The 19133-nt window shown below is 37.6% G+C and overlaps 2 protein-coding genes across 2 annotated transcripts; one reads left to right on the top strand and one right to left on the bottom strand.

The window, feature by feature from the left end:
* The first annotated feature begins 166 nt into the window (after nt 1-166).
* On the top strand, nt 167-5974 carry drc5 (dynein regulatory complex subunit 5). Its single transcript, XM_087805835.1, has 5 exons — nt 167-189; nt 1703-1858; nt 1925-2460; nt 3600-4049; nt 5791-5974. The coding sequence occupies exons 2-5, from the start codon at nt 1729-1731 to the stop codon at nt 5947-5949; spliced, it is 1275 nt and encodes a 424-aa protein (XP_087661961.1). The 5' UTR covers nt 167-189; nt 1703-1728; the 3' UTR covers nt 5950-5974.
* Nucleotides 5975-10317: 4343 nt separating this feature from the next.
* Nucleotides 10318-18776, bottom strand: tmem151ba (transmembrane protein 151Ba). Its single transcript, XM_087805576.1, has 2 exons — nt 18372-18776; nt 10318-11938 (listed from the first exon to the last, which is right to left on the bottom strand). Exons 1-2 carry the CDS (start codon nt 18504-18506, stop codon nt 10517-10519), a joined length of 1557 nt encoding a protein of 518 aa, XP_087661702.1. The 5' UTR covers nt 18507-18776; the 3' UTR covers nt 10318-10516.
* Nucleotides 18777-19133: the final 357 nt, after the last annotated feature.

Genomic DNA, 19133 nt, shown 5'->3' with positions numbered 1-19133 from the left:
TGTTATTTTAATTGTATTCTATTATTACACTTGGAACTACTTTTTTTCACATACTTGGGCTTGTCCTTGAATTGTTACACGATTCAAGTTGTAGATGATCGGAGAACAATTCCCGTCGACCTACTGTCAGTGAAGAGACTTGCGTGGTTTCCATGGAGACCAATGGCGACCTCAACACAGGCTTTTAAGGTATGTAGTGAAAGTTGAATTTCCACTCGAAACTGGTGATAAACTATTTTGAAATTTATAATAATCTAGGAAAATTCCTTCATTTTTTTGACAACCGGATGGAAACATCAACTTGTCGTGGAAACGAATGTTACTTTAGGAAAAGCCAAGTCACAATGCTACATGTTAGCATGTTTGTGTTTATGACTAGTTTACTTGTCTATTATTAAAAATAGAAGCTAGTTTATTCAGACCTTATTAAACTTTTGAAAGTTTGAGTTGAGTATTACTGATATTTCTGTAATAGAGACATCGTCTTCGTACAGTATGAACACAGTATTAGCATCATTCAACGTTCCTACTTAGCCTCAAGCTAACTGAGCTAAAGTCTTCTGCTCTGACGAATGTTTGTCACTCACACCTTTGTTTACTTTGATAGTTTTGGCTTTATTTTGTAAATGTTTACACCTTTGTTGTGATCACAATTTGAGCATCTGGCTCAGCTTGTTGGTGATAGCAAACATAATCTTCTCCAGGTCAGACTGTTTATTATTTCCCTCAATACATTTAAATCTTTAAGTACAAATGTTAAACATTTTAAATGTTGAAACTTTCAATGCTGACATTTTCAATTTGCATTATTCAATCATTTGTAGCCATTACAATTCCATATTATCTGGTGGTATTATTGTATTTACATTTGTATATTGAATTTAAAAGGCTACGAATAAAACATTAAATTCAGAAAATGTATTTTGAATTATTGAATTATTGGAATTACATTATCAAACGATTTTTAAAAATTGTTTTTACAATTTTGATTTGTTCATTTTTTAAATCAAATTATTTAAGAATAATTGAACACATCATTGAATTTAATTATTCAACCTTTCAACATCAAACATTATTTAATTAAATTATAAAAACAATTAAATTAAATGCTTTAAAAAACAATCTCAATAAAGAAAATCCAAAGTTGAAACATTTTAATTGTTAATTAGACTATAAAACTTTTACGATGTTTACAATATCTTTACAATTTAAAAAAATGTGATGTTATTTTTATTTATTAAAAACAATTTTAATATTTAATTAAATTATTAAAAAATAATTAAACGCTTAAAAAAACATTTCAATTAAGAAAATCCCCCCAAAATGTGTTTTTTTTATTAGACTATATAACGTTTTTTAACAATAGTTTACACAATAAAAAAAATCGATTTCCTTTTTGTTAAATTCTTTAAAAAAAAAAATGTAAACACTGTAAAGAAATTATTGAATTTTATTATTCAGTAAAAAACGAATTCAATCTTTCAACATTCAACAAGATGTTTAATTAAATTGTAAAAAAAATAAAAAAAAATACTTTCATTTGACAGCTTTTTTTGACAGCATTTCATTTAAATAAAGAAAAGTCACAGTTTAAATCTTTGAATTGTGAAATCCAACCGATATTCCAACGAGCTTTAACCTTCGACTGAAAGATACTGGACTGTTTTGGATTCTCAACTTGTTCTTTTGACACCGGATCTAGTTTGAGCTGCTGGACTCGCAGCGACAATGTCCACAAACTCCGTGATGGACCGCATGAGGATGAGGAGGATCATCGCAGAAGATCCAAACTGGTCCCTCGATCTCATCCCTGCTCTCTCAACCCTCTGTCTGCAAAGTATCGTGAAGAACTTTGAAAGTATGCTACACCATTTTCCTCAGTTTTTAATGAAGAATATACAAACAAACTGTGATACTGTTCCAGGAAACCCGGTTTTAGCCGAAATTCCAGTGAACCAGAGAGACATTGTTCTGGAGCAACTGTCTCCGTCTCTGCCTCTGACGGTCACGGCCAACTTCATCGCCGACGGAGCCTTCTGGAAGAGATGCTGCCAGCTCCGCTGGGGGGTCTGCGACCTGGCCGTCTACGGCCACAGCTGGAAGCGCATGTACCTGGAGAAGCACCTGGAGCACATGATCGAGCTCTTCCTCCCGGGCATCACGGAGCCCCAGACCATCGTGAGCCTGGTCCCTCTGTGCGACAGCTACATCAAGAGGCTGGAGGTCACTCAGCTGCTGCCGCCGGTCAAGGAGCACCTGAGGAAAAGGGGTCAGCCGCCCCCGCAGATCGACCACTTCGACTTCAGGATTCTGCTGGACAAGCTCACCTGTCTGCTGGAGCTGGACATCACCTACAGGGTCAAACAGTGTGGCATGAACTTCGAGTGGAGCATGTTCGAGGTGACCAACAGGGACTGTGAGTTCCTGGCTCAGGCGGTCGAGTCCAGCAAGACCTTGAAGGTAAATTCTAACCATGAACGTCAGGGGTTTAAATCCTTGTATAGAGCTGTGAATAGTCAGTGTCAAAGCAAATACACTTAACTATCACAGGATTTTTTCCTAGTACTGTATTGATATTCAACATAACTAGATCAATATATATATAAATACATATATAAAATGTTTTTTTAATGACACCTGAAGGTCGAGGTGCGACTCCTTAGCTTACAAAAGTACTAAAACATTTTAAGACTATTGAGCGCCGTGTACTAAGAAACTGTGAGAAACAACCTATTAACTTAACCCTTGTGTTATCTTAGGGTCAGGGTGACCCGAACTCAAATGTGTTTGTTTTATCATTTGCATTGTCTCCGGGTCAAGGTTAACAACAACCAACACCACTGCATATGTATTGATGGACACATTTGTTTTCGGCCCTCGGGTCACCTTGACCCTAAGATAACATTAAATATCCCCATTTTTTCCCCCACAATACTGTATCAATATTTAAAAAATGTAATATAAATATTTTTGGCTTTAAAATCATATTTGATTTTTTATTATGGTTCTTTCATAGTTTTACTTTTAACAAGTTGTGTATAAAATAAACTAAAGTAAGTAACATGCAAATTAAATATCCATCCGTTTTGTTCATTTTTGTGTTGCAATTAAACTTCCTGCCGCTAGATGGCAGCAGTCATTTCTTACTCCGCTGACAAGGGAACAATGAAATCCTTCAAGATCCCGACTATGACTGAGGACAAGAGGATACAGCCGACTCCAGCGGCCTTTAAAGCTGATGTTTTTGCAGTGGGTCTGTAAATTATGCAAGACCAAACACAAGTACTCAGGCAATAATACTCATATATCCTTGTTACTACAGTGTAGTAATATATCCTATCTGCGCTTTGTATCGTGACGTTTGTATCAACAAATTCTTAACAAACCTTTACAAGTCCTGAATTTTACCTAAGAAAGACATCAAAAGTAAAATACATTAAACCTATGAAAGAAGTTTAATTGCCACACAAAAATGAACAAACGCTGTGAATATTTGCATGATAATTGCAAATAAAAAAACATATTATTTCATCCTCGCTTTATTGAAAGCATAAAATGATCACCTACAAAAACTGTCAAATGATGCGTGTCCTCTGCAGATGCTGCGCCTCAGCAACAGTCACCTGCGCGACGAACACTGTCGCACGCTCACCAAACGCCTCTTCAACCATCCCAGCCTGACGCACCTGGACCTGTCCTACAACCTCATCGCCAACGCCGGCGGCAAAGCGGTCGGCAAGCTGCTGACCAGGTGCAAGCTGGAGACGGTCTCCCTCATCTACAACAACATCGGCGGTCAGGGAGCCGAGGTCATCGCCACCGCTCTGACCAAGAACTCCACGCTGTTGTCGCTCAACCTGCGCCTGAACCAGATCAAGGACGTTGGGGGTCAGGCCATCTGCGAGGCCCTGCTGAGGAACGACACGCTGCTGCACCTCCACCTGGGAGCCAACGAGCTGACGGGGAAGACGGCGGCGGCTCTGGCCAAAGTGCTGGCGCACAATAAAAGCCTGAAAAGAATCAACATCTCCTGCAACAAGCTGGGCTCGGTGAGTTTTGACACAAGTGGGTCACGTGACGAGGCGCAAAGTGTTGAAAAGAATTTGCTGGTGCGAACACTCTTGTTGTTTCAACATCCTCCAGAAGTGTTTTTTTTATCCGCTCTGACACCGAAGGTACACGCATTCAGTATTTTCAATGATTCATTGCTCGTACAGTCGTGTATGTGGGATTAATATAAATTCATCACTGGCGTCAGAATATTGACTGTTAATTTTTTTTTAAATGAAATTCATTAACTTGTATACTGAGGTTGATTTTTTTTATATTTTATAATAATCTAATTATTTTATATTATTTATAATATTTATATTTTACATAATATTTCATATTTAATCTTTTGAATTAATAGTTATATTATAATATTATATTTTAATATTTTATATTAAATAATTCAATTTAATATTTTTCAATAAAAAGAGTTTCTAAAGTGATGACATTTTTTTACACATGTTTTTATATTCAAATGACAATAAATTGAATATTTTTTAATTTGTAGACTTTTAAATTGCACATAAAAATCTTAGTGTAATAGGGACAACATATATAATAAGTAACTAAGTAATTTTTATTTATAGAGCGCTTTTCCAGACCAGGGTCACAAAGCGCTTAAACAATCAAAACAATACTCAATAATATATATATATATTCTAAAGGTCAAGATAATACTGAGAACAACACAGAAGTTCCAGAAAATCAAGGTAAAGCCTGCACGAATAAAAATGTTCTAATTCAATAATTCAAAAATACATTTTCGAAATACAAATGTTGCTTTTTAAATTGTTGTTAAATATAAAGATGAGGCTATAACAGGTCCAAAGTGTTTATATTGAATTAAAAAGGCTATACAAATGTTTTTTCAAAATTAATGATATTGTAATTCAATAATTCAAACATATGTTTTCTAAATCAAATTCTGTTTTTTTATTTGTAAAATGTCTATATTGAATTGAAAAGGTTAAAACTATTTTCAAAGTGAATATATTGTTTTTATATATATCGTTTCATATTGTAACTATTGTAACTACAATGATTAAAAAATAATGGTTTAAATTCCATATTTTGTAAGTGTGTAGTCTTTTGAATTTAATATAAAAATGCTGGTCTAACAGGGCTTTTTATATTAAACTGAAAAGGCTACACATAACTTCCAAATAAATATATTGTTCTTTCATAGAGTTTCACATTTTAATTAATCCAAAATAATATTCTATCATTTAAAATGAAAAAAATGTTATTAAAATACTTGTTTAGAAATATTTACATTTTTTAATTCTACTATTAAAAACATTTGAATACACACATTATTGAATTAAATGATTTAGGAAAAGCTTTATTCATTTAAATAATTTAATTAAAAGTAATTCACCCTTTCAATACAGAAAATGTTGACTTAAATTATTCACAATAAATAATGTAATGCTTTTAAAAAAATAACATTTCAGTTATAAATTCAAAGTTTTAACATTTGAAAATGTTAAATTAAATATACTGATGTCAGAGATATAAACCCCTGAGACGAAAGCTGTCAAGAAAATCTCCCACGTTCTGGAAAAGGCGACTTCCTGCCGCCCTCGCTCTGATCTTATACTACGTTAGAAAAGTTCACTCGCAGCCAAAACACTTGTGACACACAGTGGACCGGACTGTCCTTTGACCTTTTCAGGGGCGATCTTCACTGACGGCCGCATCAGTGGTAACTTGTGTGTGTGTGTGTGTGTTTGTTTGCAGGAGGGGGGTCAAGCACTGCAGGAGGGCATCGCCGAAAACACCGACATCACCGAGTTCGACCTCAGCCTGACGGACATCGATCAGGAGAGCGCCGACTTCATCGAGCAGGTGCTTTCGACAAATCGCCTCGCGGACAAATCCAAAAGAAGACCAAGTTAGAAAGACAACAAACATAAAACTGTAATTCATCTTTTCATATTTTAACAATATTAAAGTTTTAAAAAAATGTTAAAATTGAATTGTTTAATACTGTTTTTATTAGCGGCGCCTCGTGACGTCTCTGCCGAGCAGCTAATAAAGTGACGAGCTCGTCGCTATTTAAGGCGTGTGACTCAACCCGTCTGATAAAGCCACGCTTCGCTGAGTCTAACGCTGATATCTGTTGATATGTTTCCCCCAAACATATCAACACATTAAGAGCTTGTTTGAGAGGATCCGACACATCTCAGGTTGGATTTTTTCAAGTTAAAAACAAGTGAATTGTTGTGTCTATAACAGTTAATAAGCGGGACAAAAACAAGATACTGTCAGTTATTACTGGACCCGAACAATCTCGTCTTCAGTGACCTTTAACTGCCAGTGACGCGTTCGTCTTAAGCTCCGCGCTCAACCTTTTCATTTCAATTTTATGGGCGTCCTGCCGTCTGTCAGTGTGTAAAACACACGTGGAAAAGACAAAGAAGATTCGGTCAAACATCTGGTCTTCTCTGGACACAGTCAAGGGTTCAGTGCTGCTTGGTTTAGCTTTTAAACTTCTACCAATGGCACAGTTTTGACCCAGTGAAGCGCAGAGAGAACACATACCACTGCCAAGGAGCTCATTCTACATTTTAGTAATCACAGCAGCCAATAACACGACTTCCCTACAAATCCAGCCTGTCAAGTAGTTTGAATTAGCCCGTTGGTTCAAAATTTAAGAATTAAATTACCGTATTTTTTGGACTATAAGGCGCACTGGATAATGAGGTGCATTTTGTTCTAATGCGTGACTGATAGTAGTACTACGTAGCATTTGTTCCAGAGGCTCTTGCGGCAGAGCCTCCCTAAGTAATGCCACAAAGCGGAATAATACTTCGTACTACAGTACCTTGCATTTTTCAGCATAGTACTGTGGAGCCTCATGTAGTAATACTACAGTACCTAGCTTAACAGAGCCTCGCAGAGTAATTCTACAGACTCTTTCGGAGAAGTACGACAGCACCTTGCAGGGTAATACTACAGAGCCTTGTGGAATAATACTACAGTGGCTCGCGTAGTAGTACCTCACAGTTTTCAGCTGAGTAATTCTGTGAAGTACCGGAGTAATACCGCCAGGTCTTGTTGAATAATACTACAGTGCCTCGTGTAGTAATACTACGGAGCCCCGTGGTTTTAGGCAAAGCCCCTCGGAGTAATACTATTGAGTACCCGGAGTAATACTAACAAGCCTTGCGGAAAAATATTACTTTTTTTAATAAAAAAAATATGCAAACACTTTACAGTGTTTGCATATTTTTTTAAATGGAGCCTCACTGAGTAATACTTCAGACCTCGCCAAGAAGTGCGTCGGTGCCTTGAAGGGTAATACTACAGAGCCACACGTAGTAATACTACCTAGACTCGTGGTACAGCTACGTAACCTTCGTAGCTTGTTTTTTTTGTCTTTTAACAAATAGAACTGGTTCCATGTCTGTGAGTACAACCAGAATCCTTACATAAGATGCATCAGATTTTAATGCATTTGTAAAAAAAACTAAAGGATTTTAAGTGCTCCTTATAGTTAGAGAAATACGGTAATGATATAGTGACTTATACAGTGTTGAAGCTAAGGAGCAGCAATTACCATTGACAAAGAAAACAGATCATGTAGAAAGAACAAGTCTGATGATGAGAATGAAAAGACAACACAACAACCCGACTTCCTATGAAAAAACACTTTGGTTGAGTTGATTGAGTTTTACTCCTTTGTCCTAAATGGTTGATAGATGTGAGGGTGCTCCTTGCCCCGAGTAGCTGGGTTCGCAGTCACCCAAAAAGAAATGTTTTTCTGCTCAAGGCTGCAATGACGTCCTCTGACTCGGAATACAACTTGTCCTAAACCATAATTCATTTGTTTTTCACCTCAAACACATGGAAGTGGATTTTAGTCATCGGATTGTACGTTTTTTTTATTCTTAACCCTCCCACAAACACATTTGTTTTTTGTTTTGCCTTCGGGTCATCTTGACCCTGAGATAACACAAGGGTTAACGGAACCTAGAACCCAATCAAAAATTAAAATGAACACAAAAACTTCAACTTGTGACGTAATGAAGTGTCGTCAGCACTACTGATATTCGTCTGAAAACACGTCATTTAAATGTTCCATCATCTCTGATCAACATCCTCATCAAAACAGGACGCGTCCGACCACAGGCGGCGTTCTACTATTGTTCAATCTGGGAAGTCCTGTGGTTCTGGAGTGTTAATGACAGAGACGTGACCATTTACTTCGTAATGATTTTCCAAGAGATTGGAGGATGGTTTGTGGTCATCCTTTACCAGAAGTCTCTCATCTGACTGATCTGTTCCAGACTTTGAAATAAGATCCCTGACTTTTATTTATTTACTTTCTGTTCAGTTCGTCTGGGGGAAAAAAAAGAGCAAAATTGAGATTGTTAATGTCATAAGGTCATAATCATAAGGCAGCACAGAACTCGTCTAAGTTAAGTTTGATAAAAGGAAGGGAAAATGTTTTTTATATATATATTTCAGCAAAGTTCAGAAGTGTTCCTGCCACGTAATTGGATCTGACAGTATCAGCAGTGAGTCCAGGCCTGTTCCCAGTGGCCAGCTATCTGGCTGTCTCCCCGATAAGCATCAGTAGCCGCGGTGACGGCGGAAACCAGCGATTTAAGATCTGAATTAGATGATGGAGAAAAAAGATGAAATTAAATTGGCTGTATTCGCCATAACAGAGGGAGAGAAAACAGAATGAAATGTGAACACGAGAAATAAAAAGTGTGTTTGATCAGACTTTTATGTGGTTTTTCCGGGACAATTATTGTCCATGACAAGGTCCGACATTTAGTTAAAAAGTTCATGAATTTTAAGATATTTTTAAATTATGCCAAAAACACATGAGCATCAAATAAATATTTTTAACCTTTTTAGTATTTAATATTTTACTTGTGACCCAGGTGTAATTCTCAATAGGACTAGAATTTTTTAAGTTTGCTTTTTTTTGTAAATATGATGTTAAAAAATTATAGATGTTTTATTTATTCAATACGTGGCAGATGTAAGACAATACATATCTAATGATAGAACGTGTTACATGGGGTTAAATAAGTACTTCCAAAATCTATTTTAGTTCGAGATCACACTTATTTACGCTACATTACAGTTGAATCTATCAATTATGTGTAACTGTAGGTATAGGTTAAGGTTAACTGACGCTTTCTAACCATTAAAATGGAAAGAAAATATGATTAAATTCTGCTATAGCTTGCCCACTTGAGACCTTGGCTCCTGCAAGGGTTTCATGTTTCATCTGATGTAAAAAACTGTATTTATAATTGCCAGAACAAGCTTCATCGGGCGGTTTGTAGAACCACAGTGTTGGCATAAATCGTGAATTTGATATAAGACATGAAACTTGGTTAAAAAAAGTGATTAGCGCTGAGAGACTTTTAAAAGTTTCATATAAAATGACTGACACAGGTATTGCTATCACAATTAAACGCTTTTATTTTCAATCCATTTTGACAAATTTATAAGCTTTTCCAGTTTTATGAAAAGAAGATGAAAGGTTTTTAAAAAGAAAATAAATGTTATTATACCAGTACTGTCAGAATATTGAATGGTTGAATTTAACATTTCAAATGTTGAAACTCCAATTAAGTGTGTTTTTATTAAATAATAAACATAACATAATATGATTTTTAAAAGGTTGAATGTATATATCTTTCTACATCTGAATTAAATATTTCAGTATTTTCAAAATGAATGAAACTTTTTTTTTAATTAAGTTGGTATTTTGATTCCAATAATTAAAAAATATGTTTTATAAATTCAATTTGGTTTTGATTCATAGCCTATTGGTTTTACTAGTGGCCCCTCATTTATATAGAATATAAAAAGCTATGAATTTAAAAAAAAAAAATTAAGGAAAAAGTTTTTAAATTATATGAATTAGAAATGAAACTCTAAGTTAGGTTAGGTTAGGTACATCTTTATTGATCCCTCAGGAGGTCTCATTCGGGAAATCGTTTTTTTTTTCCAATAATCCACAGCAAATACAGCAATTTTTCATAAAAATAAAATAAGAAAGACAAATAAAGAGATAATATGTGTTAAATGAATGTGTTAAATTCAATAATTTGATTAAAATTAATTCAACCTTTCAATAGAGAAATTGTTAATTCAAGTTTTCTAAAAATTAATCAAATGTTTAAACAGAGAACATTAAAATTAAAAATATATATATAACATTTCAACATTTTAAATGTTCAATTTAACCATTCACTACCTTCGTGTCACTAATACACTCCCTGTGATCCTGTTCTATCTCATCATCGTCTCCTTTCTTGTCAGATTTTTGCCTCCGCCTCAGATGTTTCTTTCAGCGTCTCATTTAAATTTAAAAAAGGAAAAGATATAAGGTGAAGAATCTGATTCCCAAAAAAACCCAGATAGTTCCAAATACCTGAGAGTGAAAAGTCTGCCTGAGTGGAAATAAGTGAAAGATTTGATGCTTAAAAACGTCTCATAAAGAAGTTTCCACGCAGGAGCCGTGTCTGTGCAGCGAGCGGTGGTCGTGGTTCAGGCAGCCCTCGTTGTTGTGCACGATGAGCACGGGGAAATAGAGCGCGTCCTGGTAGTCCGGCGGGTTCTCCTGGCCGTCCTGCTGGCCCGACAGACACCCGGTGCTCTCGGTGGGACGGTGGGTCTCGCTCAGGCTGCCGCTGCTCCGCCACGGGAAGCTGCGCCCCGACCCGTACAGCCGACTCAGCGAGAAGCGGCTGGCGCTGAAGGGGATGCGAGGCGTGTTGCAGATGCTGAGGGCGCTGCGGGAGAAGATGGAGGAGCTGCTGATGGCCCGCTGGCAGCGCTCGCAGTTCTGCCGGTAGCCGCCGTTGAAGTTGTTGCCGCTCCCGGACAGCCGGCTCAGGTCCATCAGGACCGCCTCCGAGTAGCTGGGAACCAGCTGCTGGTTGGACCGGATGTGCCACTCCAGCTCGGTGCTGTCGACGGTGTTGACCCGGGGGATGCGTCGGCAGAACGGCCGCTCCTCGGAGGGCGTCGTCGGCACGAAGTCGAAGCCGAACAGCTTCTCCACGTGGAAGTGGACGCACGCCGTGCGGCTCTCCCTCAGAACGCGCAACGGCCAGGATAGCGTGAGCGCCGCCGCCGCCCAGAAGGCGGAGTCCCGGGCGTACCAGGGAAGGTTGTGGGGTCGCGTCAGTGCGATCATGTACTCCTTGAAGTCCACGTTCTTCAGATGCATCCCCTCCCGGGCCTCCATGTAGTCGTCCTGCCCCTCGTTCTCCGTGAAGAACCTGGCCCGCTGCGTCAGGTACGAGTTCTCCGACTCCACGTTGGCGAAGCTGAAACACTTGGTGAACCTGAGCCGGGTTACGGGGAAGCTCTCCAGGCCCAACAGGACTTTTGAGATGTCCTTCACCCCGCAGTTCCCGTAGTCGAAATCCGCCTCAGCCACGTGCGTGTTGACCCTCTCGTGGTAGACCTGCGTGCTGGTGTAGGCGTCCCCGTTCCTGTAGCGCGTCACCTGCCTCGTCCTGCGGATGTAGTGGTAGCTGATGGCCTTCCACCAGATGCACGGCGTCGCCTGCGTCATCCTCTGGATGCGGTCCGTCACGCCGCCCGCCTCCACCTTGTACTGGAGCCCGTTGCGGGCGTGGCAGTGCCAGCACTCCACCAGGTGGACCACGTAGAGCATGACCAGGAAGGCCAGCGGGATGTAGATGTAGTTGTTGGAACAGGGGCTGTCGTGGTAGAGCAGGGACTTCCCTTTGTAGGCGCCGTCGAAGGAGAGCCGCGTGACCGTGGCCAGCTGGCACCAGACCACGGTCCCGACGCACCCGTACATCAGCAGCGACAGCAGCAGACATTTCCAGTGTGTGTCTTGACACAGGGACTTGACGAGCGACTGTTGCTGAGGCCGTTGCTACGCCGAGACAAGAGAAGAGACAACGAGTTAACACTGAATTAAAAACCTTTTTTCACACAGTGGCTTTTAAATGTCTGGCCTTGTAAGGTTATAAATAGCTTAAAAAAAAATCTTGTATGAAATATTTAGGAGAATATTCTGCTCTGTAAGTGCTTCTGCATCGTTTATGCATGAGCTGTGAGCCAATTGCACAAATGTCTGAACCACGAGTCATGATCAAGACTCTTTTAATCAGGTTCCTTTCCATTTACCTGAAAATAAACTTTAAGACCACGAGGAGGTTTTCTACTGGAGTGGAGGGTTGGAACCATCTTTGTTTTTGTATTCTACTTTTTATTTATTTTTATTTTAATTTTTGTGTGTATGTCTTAATATCTGAAAAATCAATAAAAAAGATGTTTAAAAAAAAAGAAGAAACTTTAATATGAGGTAAATTAAACTTTGATTGCAGTTTATTCAGAACTCTGCAGCGAGAATTCTGACCTGCTCTAGTAGAAGAACTCACATCTCTCCGATCCTTAAAACTCTTCACTGGCTTCCAGTTTCTTTCAGGATCAACTTTAAAATTCTGGTTCTTACTTTCAGATCTATTCATGGTCAGACTCCTCCTTACATCACTGATCTGATCCAGACGTACACCCGAGCTCGGGCTCTGAGGTCTGTGGATCAGAATCTACTGATGGTTCCTGAACACGGTTCTGGACCAGAGGAGAGAAATCTTTTCAGGCTGTTGCTCCTAAGCTTTGGAACGATCTCTGTGTTTGATGATCTACTGACTCCTTTAAGAAACATCTTAAGACGTTTTTATTTGTTCAGGCTTTTCCTTGATTTTCTGGAACTCCTGTTGTGTTATCAGTTTTATCTTGACCTTTAAAGTATATACTTTATTGAATATTGTTTTGATTGTTTAAGCGCTTTGTGACCCTGGTCTGGAAAAGCGCTATACAAATAAAAATTACTTACAGTACTTACTTACTTACATGTATGATATGATTTGCTGAACAATTCTTTATGTTGATTGGTTTGCATTATTTTTGTTAGGATTTTATTTTATTTATCTTATGATAATAACTACGGTAATACTTTTTGTTGGTTGCTAGCAGTTACGTCAGCAATGAAATGTAATTGCTAATCGCATCAAACCTTTCTGAAGCTGCTTTTTTGTTTAAATCCCAAGATTTTACCGAAAATCGTATCATAAAAGTGCGGGGGTGTAGAGGGGACGTGAATATACTGGTGGGTGCTAACACATTTAAAATGGCTCCTTGTACTAATTGTTATTGATACGGTTGTGAAACATGCGTTGAGGTTGTTTGCTAACAACAACACTTAGTTAACATTTTACACCTGTTGATGTTTTGATATTCCATACTCAGGGCCGGGTCTAGACAGGCATGTATGAGGGGGCAGCCACAAATCTTGAGGGGGCATTGTGCTGTTACTTACTTACTTACATGTAAGTTTGAGGGGGCACAACATTTATTTGAGGGGGCCAGGCCCCCTCTTGCCCCTGCCTAGACCCGGCCCTTGATTAGGGGTTTTGAGAAAATAACTTAGCGATACTTACTGTATCGATTGTTCTCTTTAAATATATATTTGGGGAATATTTGTCTGTCTCTAAAGCAAAATATCCTGGTGATGACTGAGGACGAGAGGATACAGTCGACTCCAGCAGCTTTTAAAGCTGATTTTTGGACATATTTTGGTTTGAAAACAAATGAAAGCAGTTACGACTTCGTCAAGAGTCATGTGGTCTGTAAATTCTGCAACACCAGAGTCAAGTACTCGACAATACTACAAATGTATAATATGTCGTATCGTTGGCCCTGTATCGTTATCAATTATCTTATACTTACCCCTGCTCATCAGTAGTTCAGATCATTGATTAAAATACTATTGATAAATACTAAATACTTACTATAAACTTTACTAATAATTGCAATCAAATATTCAAACACGTCCATGTCCTTGCCATGTTTTTTTCTTTGTGATTCCAGTTCCAAGGAAAAGCTGAAGCCACTTCCCTCTTCAAGGATATGACATTTGATTGTGAAATGATTGTGAAATGATTGTTAAATTTCCAGCCACCTGCGTTTCCACGTCGACGTCATGAACCCGTCGCGTCGCTTGGGTGATGCTCCCCTGACGGATGAGTGTGTATTATGCATGACCTTTCTCTATAATTGTCATCCACACCTTGGTCACATGGTTTCCCCCCAGAGACGTGACCCACCTGAGGCAGCGGCCCACTAGGAATAGAGATTAACAGCCAGATTCCCAGTTGATTTTTCAACTCCTCCAGCAGCAGCCGGTTCTCTCTGCTGTTCAACCACCGATCGATGTACTGTGACATTTATGGTGTCACTCAGAGAAATGATGTTTCAGGTTTAAAACATCTACAGATAATGTTGGAGATAGAAACTCAATTATTTAACTATAAACCACACACTGCCAGCAAACTGAAGTACATTCCATATTGTTTCATTTCAGTGTTGTTATATGTGGACATCATCCATATTCATACTAAGGTTTATGAAGTCTGTACATGTAACCAATTATTTGTCTAGTTTATGACCATATATATTTGTGGATTGTACTTAAATGGATGGGTGGATGATAGCTAGATAGAGAGAGAGAGAGAGAGAGAGAGAGAGAAAAAGAGAGAGAGGGAGATAGATGGAAGATAGATAGAAGATAGAAAGATAGCTAGATAGATAGAGAGAGAGAGGGAGATAGATGGAAGATAGATAGATAGATAGATAGATAGATAGATAGATAGATAGATAGATAGATAGATAGATAGATAGATAGATAGATAGATAGATAGATAGATAGATAGATAGATAGATAGATAGATAGATAGATAGATAGATAGATAGATAGATAGATAGATAGATAGATAGATAGATAGATAGATAGATAGATAGATAGATAGATAGATAGATAGATAGATAGATAGAGGGAGAGAGATAGATAATAATAATAATAATAATAATAATCTCTATTTATATAGCGCCTTTCTAGACCAGGGTGTTCCTATAGTATCAAAATACATCGTAATACTGTATACTGTATAGTTGACTCTGTATCATGATATGTATGGTAATACACAACTTTAGATCTGTGTCGAATAACTTTCAAAGGTCTTGGAATTATCAGACAGATTATTAGCTAAAACAACACATGGACCTTCTTTAACCAGGTATGTTTTTTCACAGCTCAATCCCTGATGTATGTAGAATATGAATATTTGAACCATTCTGTTACAATTACAGCAACATTTTGCCAATGACTGAAAGTAGGAATTTTGTCGTAGGAATAAGTCTTGTTACCACTTTAATAAACTTGTTTCACACTATTTGTGTTACAGTTCGAACAGATTTCTGACTTATGTCACAGTCCTTTGTACAGAAAATACACCAACGCTTTGACAACTGTAATACTATAAAATCGTCTAGTTTTCCACATCTTTAAAGAAGTGTGTACTTTGTCTGAATTTTGTTTTAGATACATGTTCGATTAGCTACTGTAAATGTTTTTAATGTCCTTATGGTCGTTGCTTATGTTGTTATTGACTGTGAATTTGACTCACTTCTGAGACAAACCTTTCAATTTATTCAAGGTATAAGGTATGTATCACGTGTTTACCACAAATCTATGTTTGTTGTTGTCTTCAATGGTTGATTTTATATCATGTTTTAATGAACTACACTTTATCTTTTTATTGGTGGGGGTGTTTTCCTCATTTTCTGGGACTAGTTTCAAAACATAAGATTGAAAAAAAAACCTCTTCCTTCTCAGTAAATCACGCCCATATAAACGACTTCCTTCAAGTGTGTTTCATAAAAACTCTCCCACCTGCAGTGAGTTTACGACCAGTGAGGAGTAGTAAATCATCTTTAAAAAAAAAAAGAGGTATAAAATCTTCCCAGACTTGCAAGTCATCATATTTCAGCATGGCGCCTTTAACTAAGTGGATCTCACTCTCAGGGACACTTGACATGATGAGAGCTGCCAGGTTATGTAAAAAACCCTCTTGTGTAACGACTAAAGTCTGGACAGTTGAACGTGCTGGTCAAGTGATGTCTGGATTTTAAATAAAGGTGCAGTCCATATTTTTACAACAGGACATGCTGTTTATGCAAGTTCTAGACATTTTAAGATGATGCTCTATCACAAAAACTCAATGTTTAACAAAGGTTTTAATTCCTGGAAAAGACACAGGTCACTTTAGAAACTATATATTTGTGTTTATTTACTGTTAAATAACTTGGTAGTAGTGGTAGTAGCTTGGCAACGTCATGGTGGTGTGTTCATTATTAAGTCTTTTTAATTTTCACAAAAACATTGACCATCATTTAAAGATAAAAGAAAACAAGCCTCTACATTCATAGTATTTAAATCTTTTCTTTACTTGATTCTGAATGATTTGTTTCTTCAACTTTTAGCAAACACAGTAAAATACCTATTAAAAAGTAGGCATTTGTCGTAAGTTATAACCTTGCCACTCAATAATAAAATGTATTCATTTAGTTGGCAATTAAGCTTCTTTTTAATTCATATTTGTAATAGAGTTTGCAGATCAGTGTGTATTTTTTGGTTTAATTGTATGTGATTATGCATTTACATTAGCTAACATAATCATTTGAATATACTGTGAATCTAAAAATGTTGATCATTTTCAAGAGTCAAATGTGGAAAGTTAAAAATAAGATTTTTCCCTTTGGTTTAATGTTGTCGCATTTTAAGAAAGAAAACCAGGGCTATTGTATTTAAGATAATATAACACACTTATATTTAAATAAAAGATTATAGAAGATTATAGATTATATATAAGATACATGCAATTGAAGCGCCGATTGCTGTATCTTTGAATTTCGCCAATATTATGCTCACAGTTACTTTTATTTGCCTTGATTTTCCACAGTCTGGCTGATGTCCATTAAAGTTTAATGTTTGTAAGGGTCTTAATTAGTTTCGCTGATCGGAAATACAACAACAGTGAAATGCAAAGTTGGAGGCACACATTACTGAGCCTCAACAATCTACGTCACATCTCTATAGAGGTCGAGAGACTTTTAAAGGGAATAAGGTGAACTTTTACAACAAAGTAATGGAGGTTTGTTCGGTGAAGGAAAGATTCATGGACTTTATCTACAGATAAAATTAAGACCAGAAACAGTTTTTATTTCAACCATATAAAAAAAGGGATAAGACTAAGGAAAATACAATAGAATATTTTAAAACTACATTTTGGCTTCAAATAAAATATTATTTGTTTTTCTCACGCTTGTATTCACTCATTTAACATTCAATATTTATCTTTGCACCATAATAAACATTGTTCCGATTTGCGTAAAATCTAGCCAATCACGGAAGGCCTGACGCAATATTAACCAATCAGAAGCAACTAAAGGCGGGTCTATCTGTCGTTACAGCACCACTTGTCTAACGCCATCGCTCGGGATTCTTCACTCTTGATCCAAACTTAAACCTGGAGAGTTCTCGCTAAACTTTACACCATTTAATAGGAGGAAATAAACGTCCAGCTTTCAAATTAAGAGCATTGAATCAGCTGCGTCTTCCTTGTAATCCTTTACTATCACGGTCATACTCTATACTGTTTAAATCCATGTTTGCTAATCCTTTTAAAATGATTTATAAGTTAATTCATCTTTTTCTATATCTATTGATTGCTTGAAACTAATTTAGATTTTCAGCCAATTGAAAGGTCTCAGATCATTTAATATGGCAGGTTAAAGATTTGGAATACATAACTTTTAATGATAATTAAAACGTTATATTTCAGCCATGCCTTTTATCTCAATGTCAGAGATGACAGGTTTATGAAGCTATAAATCAAATAATTTATCCACAATCGATGACTGCCATAGATGTAGAGGATGTAGACTAATGCCCCACAAAATATCAACAACAATTCAATATCGACTTGTTGATAAATTATTAATTAAATCATACATTTTTTAAACTTCGTGTGTTTGTGAAGAATGCTGGTGAGATAGGAAATAACCAGTAGTCATTTAAATAATTTACCCTTTTGGGTTCATACAAATCTGTGCCTCACCTCACATCACTGAACACTTTTGAAGCACTAAAATTCCTTTTTAGATTTTTTTTGGAGCATCAAACTTTGAATTGTTGAATACATGACAACTCCCTGCAGGTCAGTGAATGATGGCGTAGCAAAGAAAACTGAGAACTCACAGGGGGATCCGGGTTTTATCAATAATTTAAATGGCTTTAAATCAAATATATCTGCGTGATTTAAAAAAACATTTATTGTGACGATGATGAATAACATAAATCCGTATGTTTTTTAAATAATCGTATTTAAGTTTAGCTTAGATTTAAAATTATATGACCGTGAATAACAGGGTTATTTAAGACATAAGGGAACAATAGTACCCACCTCTGCTCGGGGGCTGTCCGGCTCCTGTTCGGGGACGATGGTGCCTTCAAGGACCGACGGAGCCGAGGCTGGGGACATGTTTAAAGCGCGGCTGAACGTGAAGCATGGATCTCCAGTCCGGCTGCTGCCTTGCATCCGAGATATGTCGAGACATGAACGGACTGGAAACCTCTCTTCCAAGAGTCCTCCATCCTCCTCCACCGGTTCATCCTCCTTCAGCGTCCCGTCTTCATCCTCCAGGTGTGGACGCGTCTCGCCGCTGAAGCCGATCGAGGCACAGACGAAGGAAAAAGAACAGATGCAGAAAGAAAAAAAAATGTAGCGATGGAGACGCAAGGATGCGATGGAGAGAGAAGGGTGGGAAGAGACAACAAAGAAGAGAGTCGGTGATGGTGGGAGGCTGACGGAGGAGTGGAGGAGCAGGACAAAGAATGGACACGTGTGAGCGCCGTGAAGTATACACTTCATCTCAACTCAGGAACGTCTCGTTTCCTAGTGAACTACACCGTTGGTTAGATTTTTTAAACTATATATAATACATACATAATACATTTATAAGTCACATTTAAACAAACCAAAAAAAATTAAAGGAAAAGGGGAGAAAATACACGTATTATCGTTTCATGACACGCCCCCTTGTCTCTTGCTAGTTTGGTTAACTAGCTTGTGCAACTTAGTTAATTCGGTTAACTGATATCAAACTCTCCTGACTCACTCACATTTGTCAAATGTTGAAGTCTTCTTCTCCAAAATGCAGTGAGT

This window comes from Callionymus lyra, chromosome 13, assembly GCF_982586985.1.
Source record: "Callionymus lyra chromosome 13, fCalLyr1.hap1.1, whole genome shotgun sequence".
NCBI classification, from domain to species: domain Eukaryota; kingdom Metazoa; phylum Chordata; class Actinopteri; order Syngnathiformes; family Callionymidae; genus Callionymus; species Callionymus lyra.
The sequence above is the reverse complement of the archived record's forward strand: the minus strand, read 5'-3'. Positions and strand labels throughout refer to the sequence as shown.

Coding starts and splice junctions, on each gene's coding strand:
- tmem151ba (XM_087805576.1), bottom strand. CDS start 18,506: ATGCAAGGCAGCAGCCGGACTGGAGATCCATGCTTCACGTTCAGCCGC. Junction 11,939..18,371: donor CGGACAGCCCCCGAGCAGAG/GTGGGTACTATT, acceptor GTCTCGGCGTAG/CAACGGCCTCAGCAACAGTC.
- drc5 (XM_087805835.1), top strand. CDS start 1,729: ATGTCCACAAACTCCGTGATGGACCGCATGAGGATGAGGAGGATCATC. Junction 1,859..1,924: donor TATCGTGAAGAACTTTGAAA/GTATGCTACACC, acceptor ATACTGTTCCAG/GAAACCCGGTTTTAGCCGAA. Junction 2,461..3,599: donor AGTCCAGCAAGACCTTGAAG/GTAAATTCTAAC, acceptor TGTCCTCTGCAG/ATGCTGCGCCTCAGCAACAG.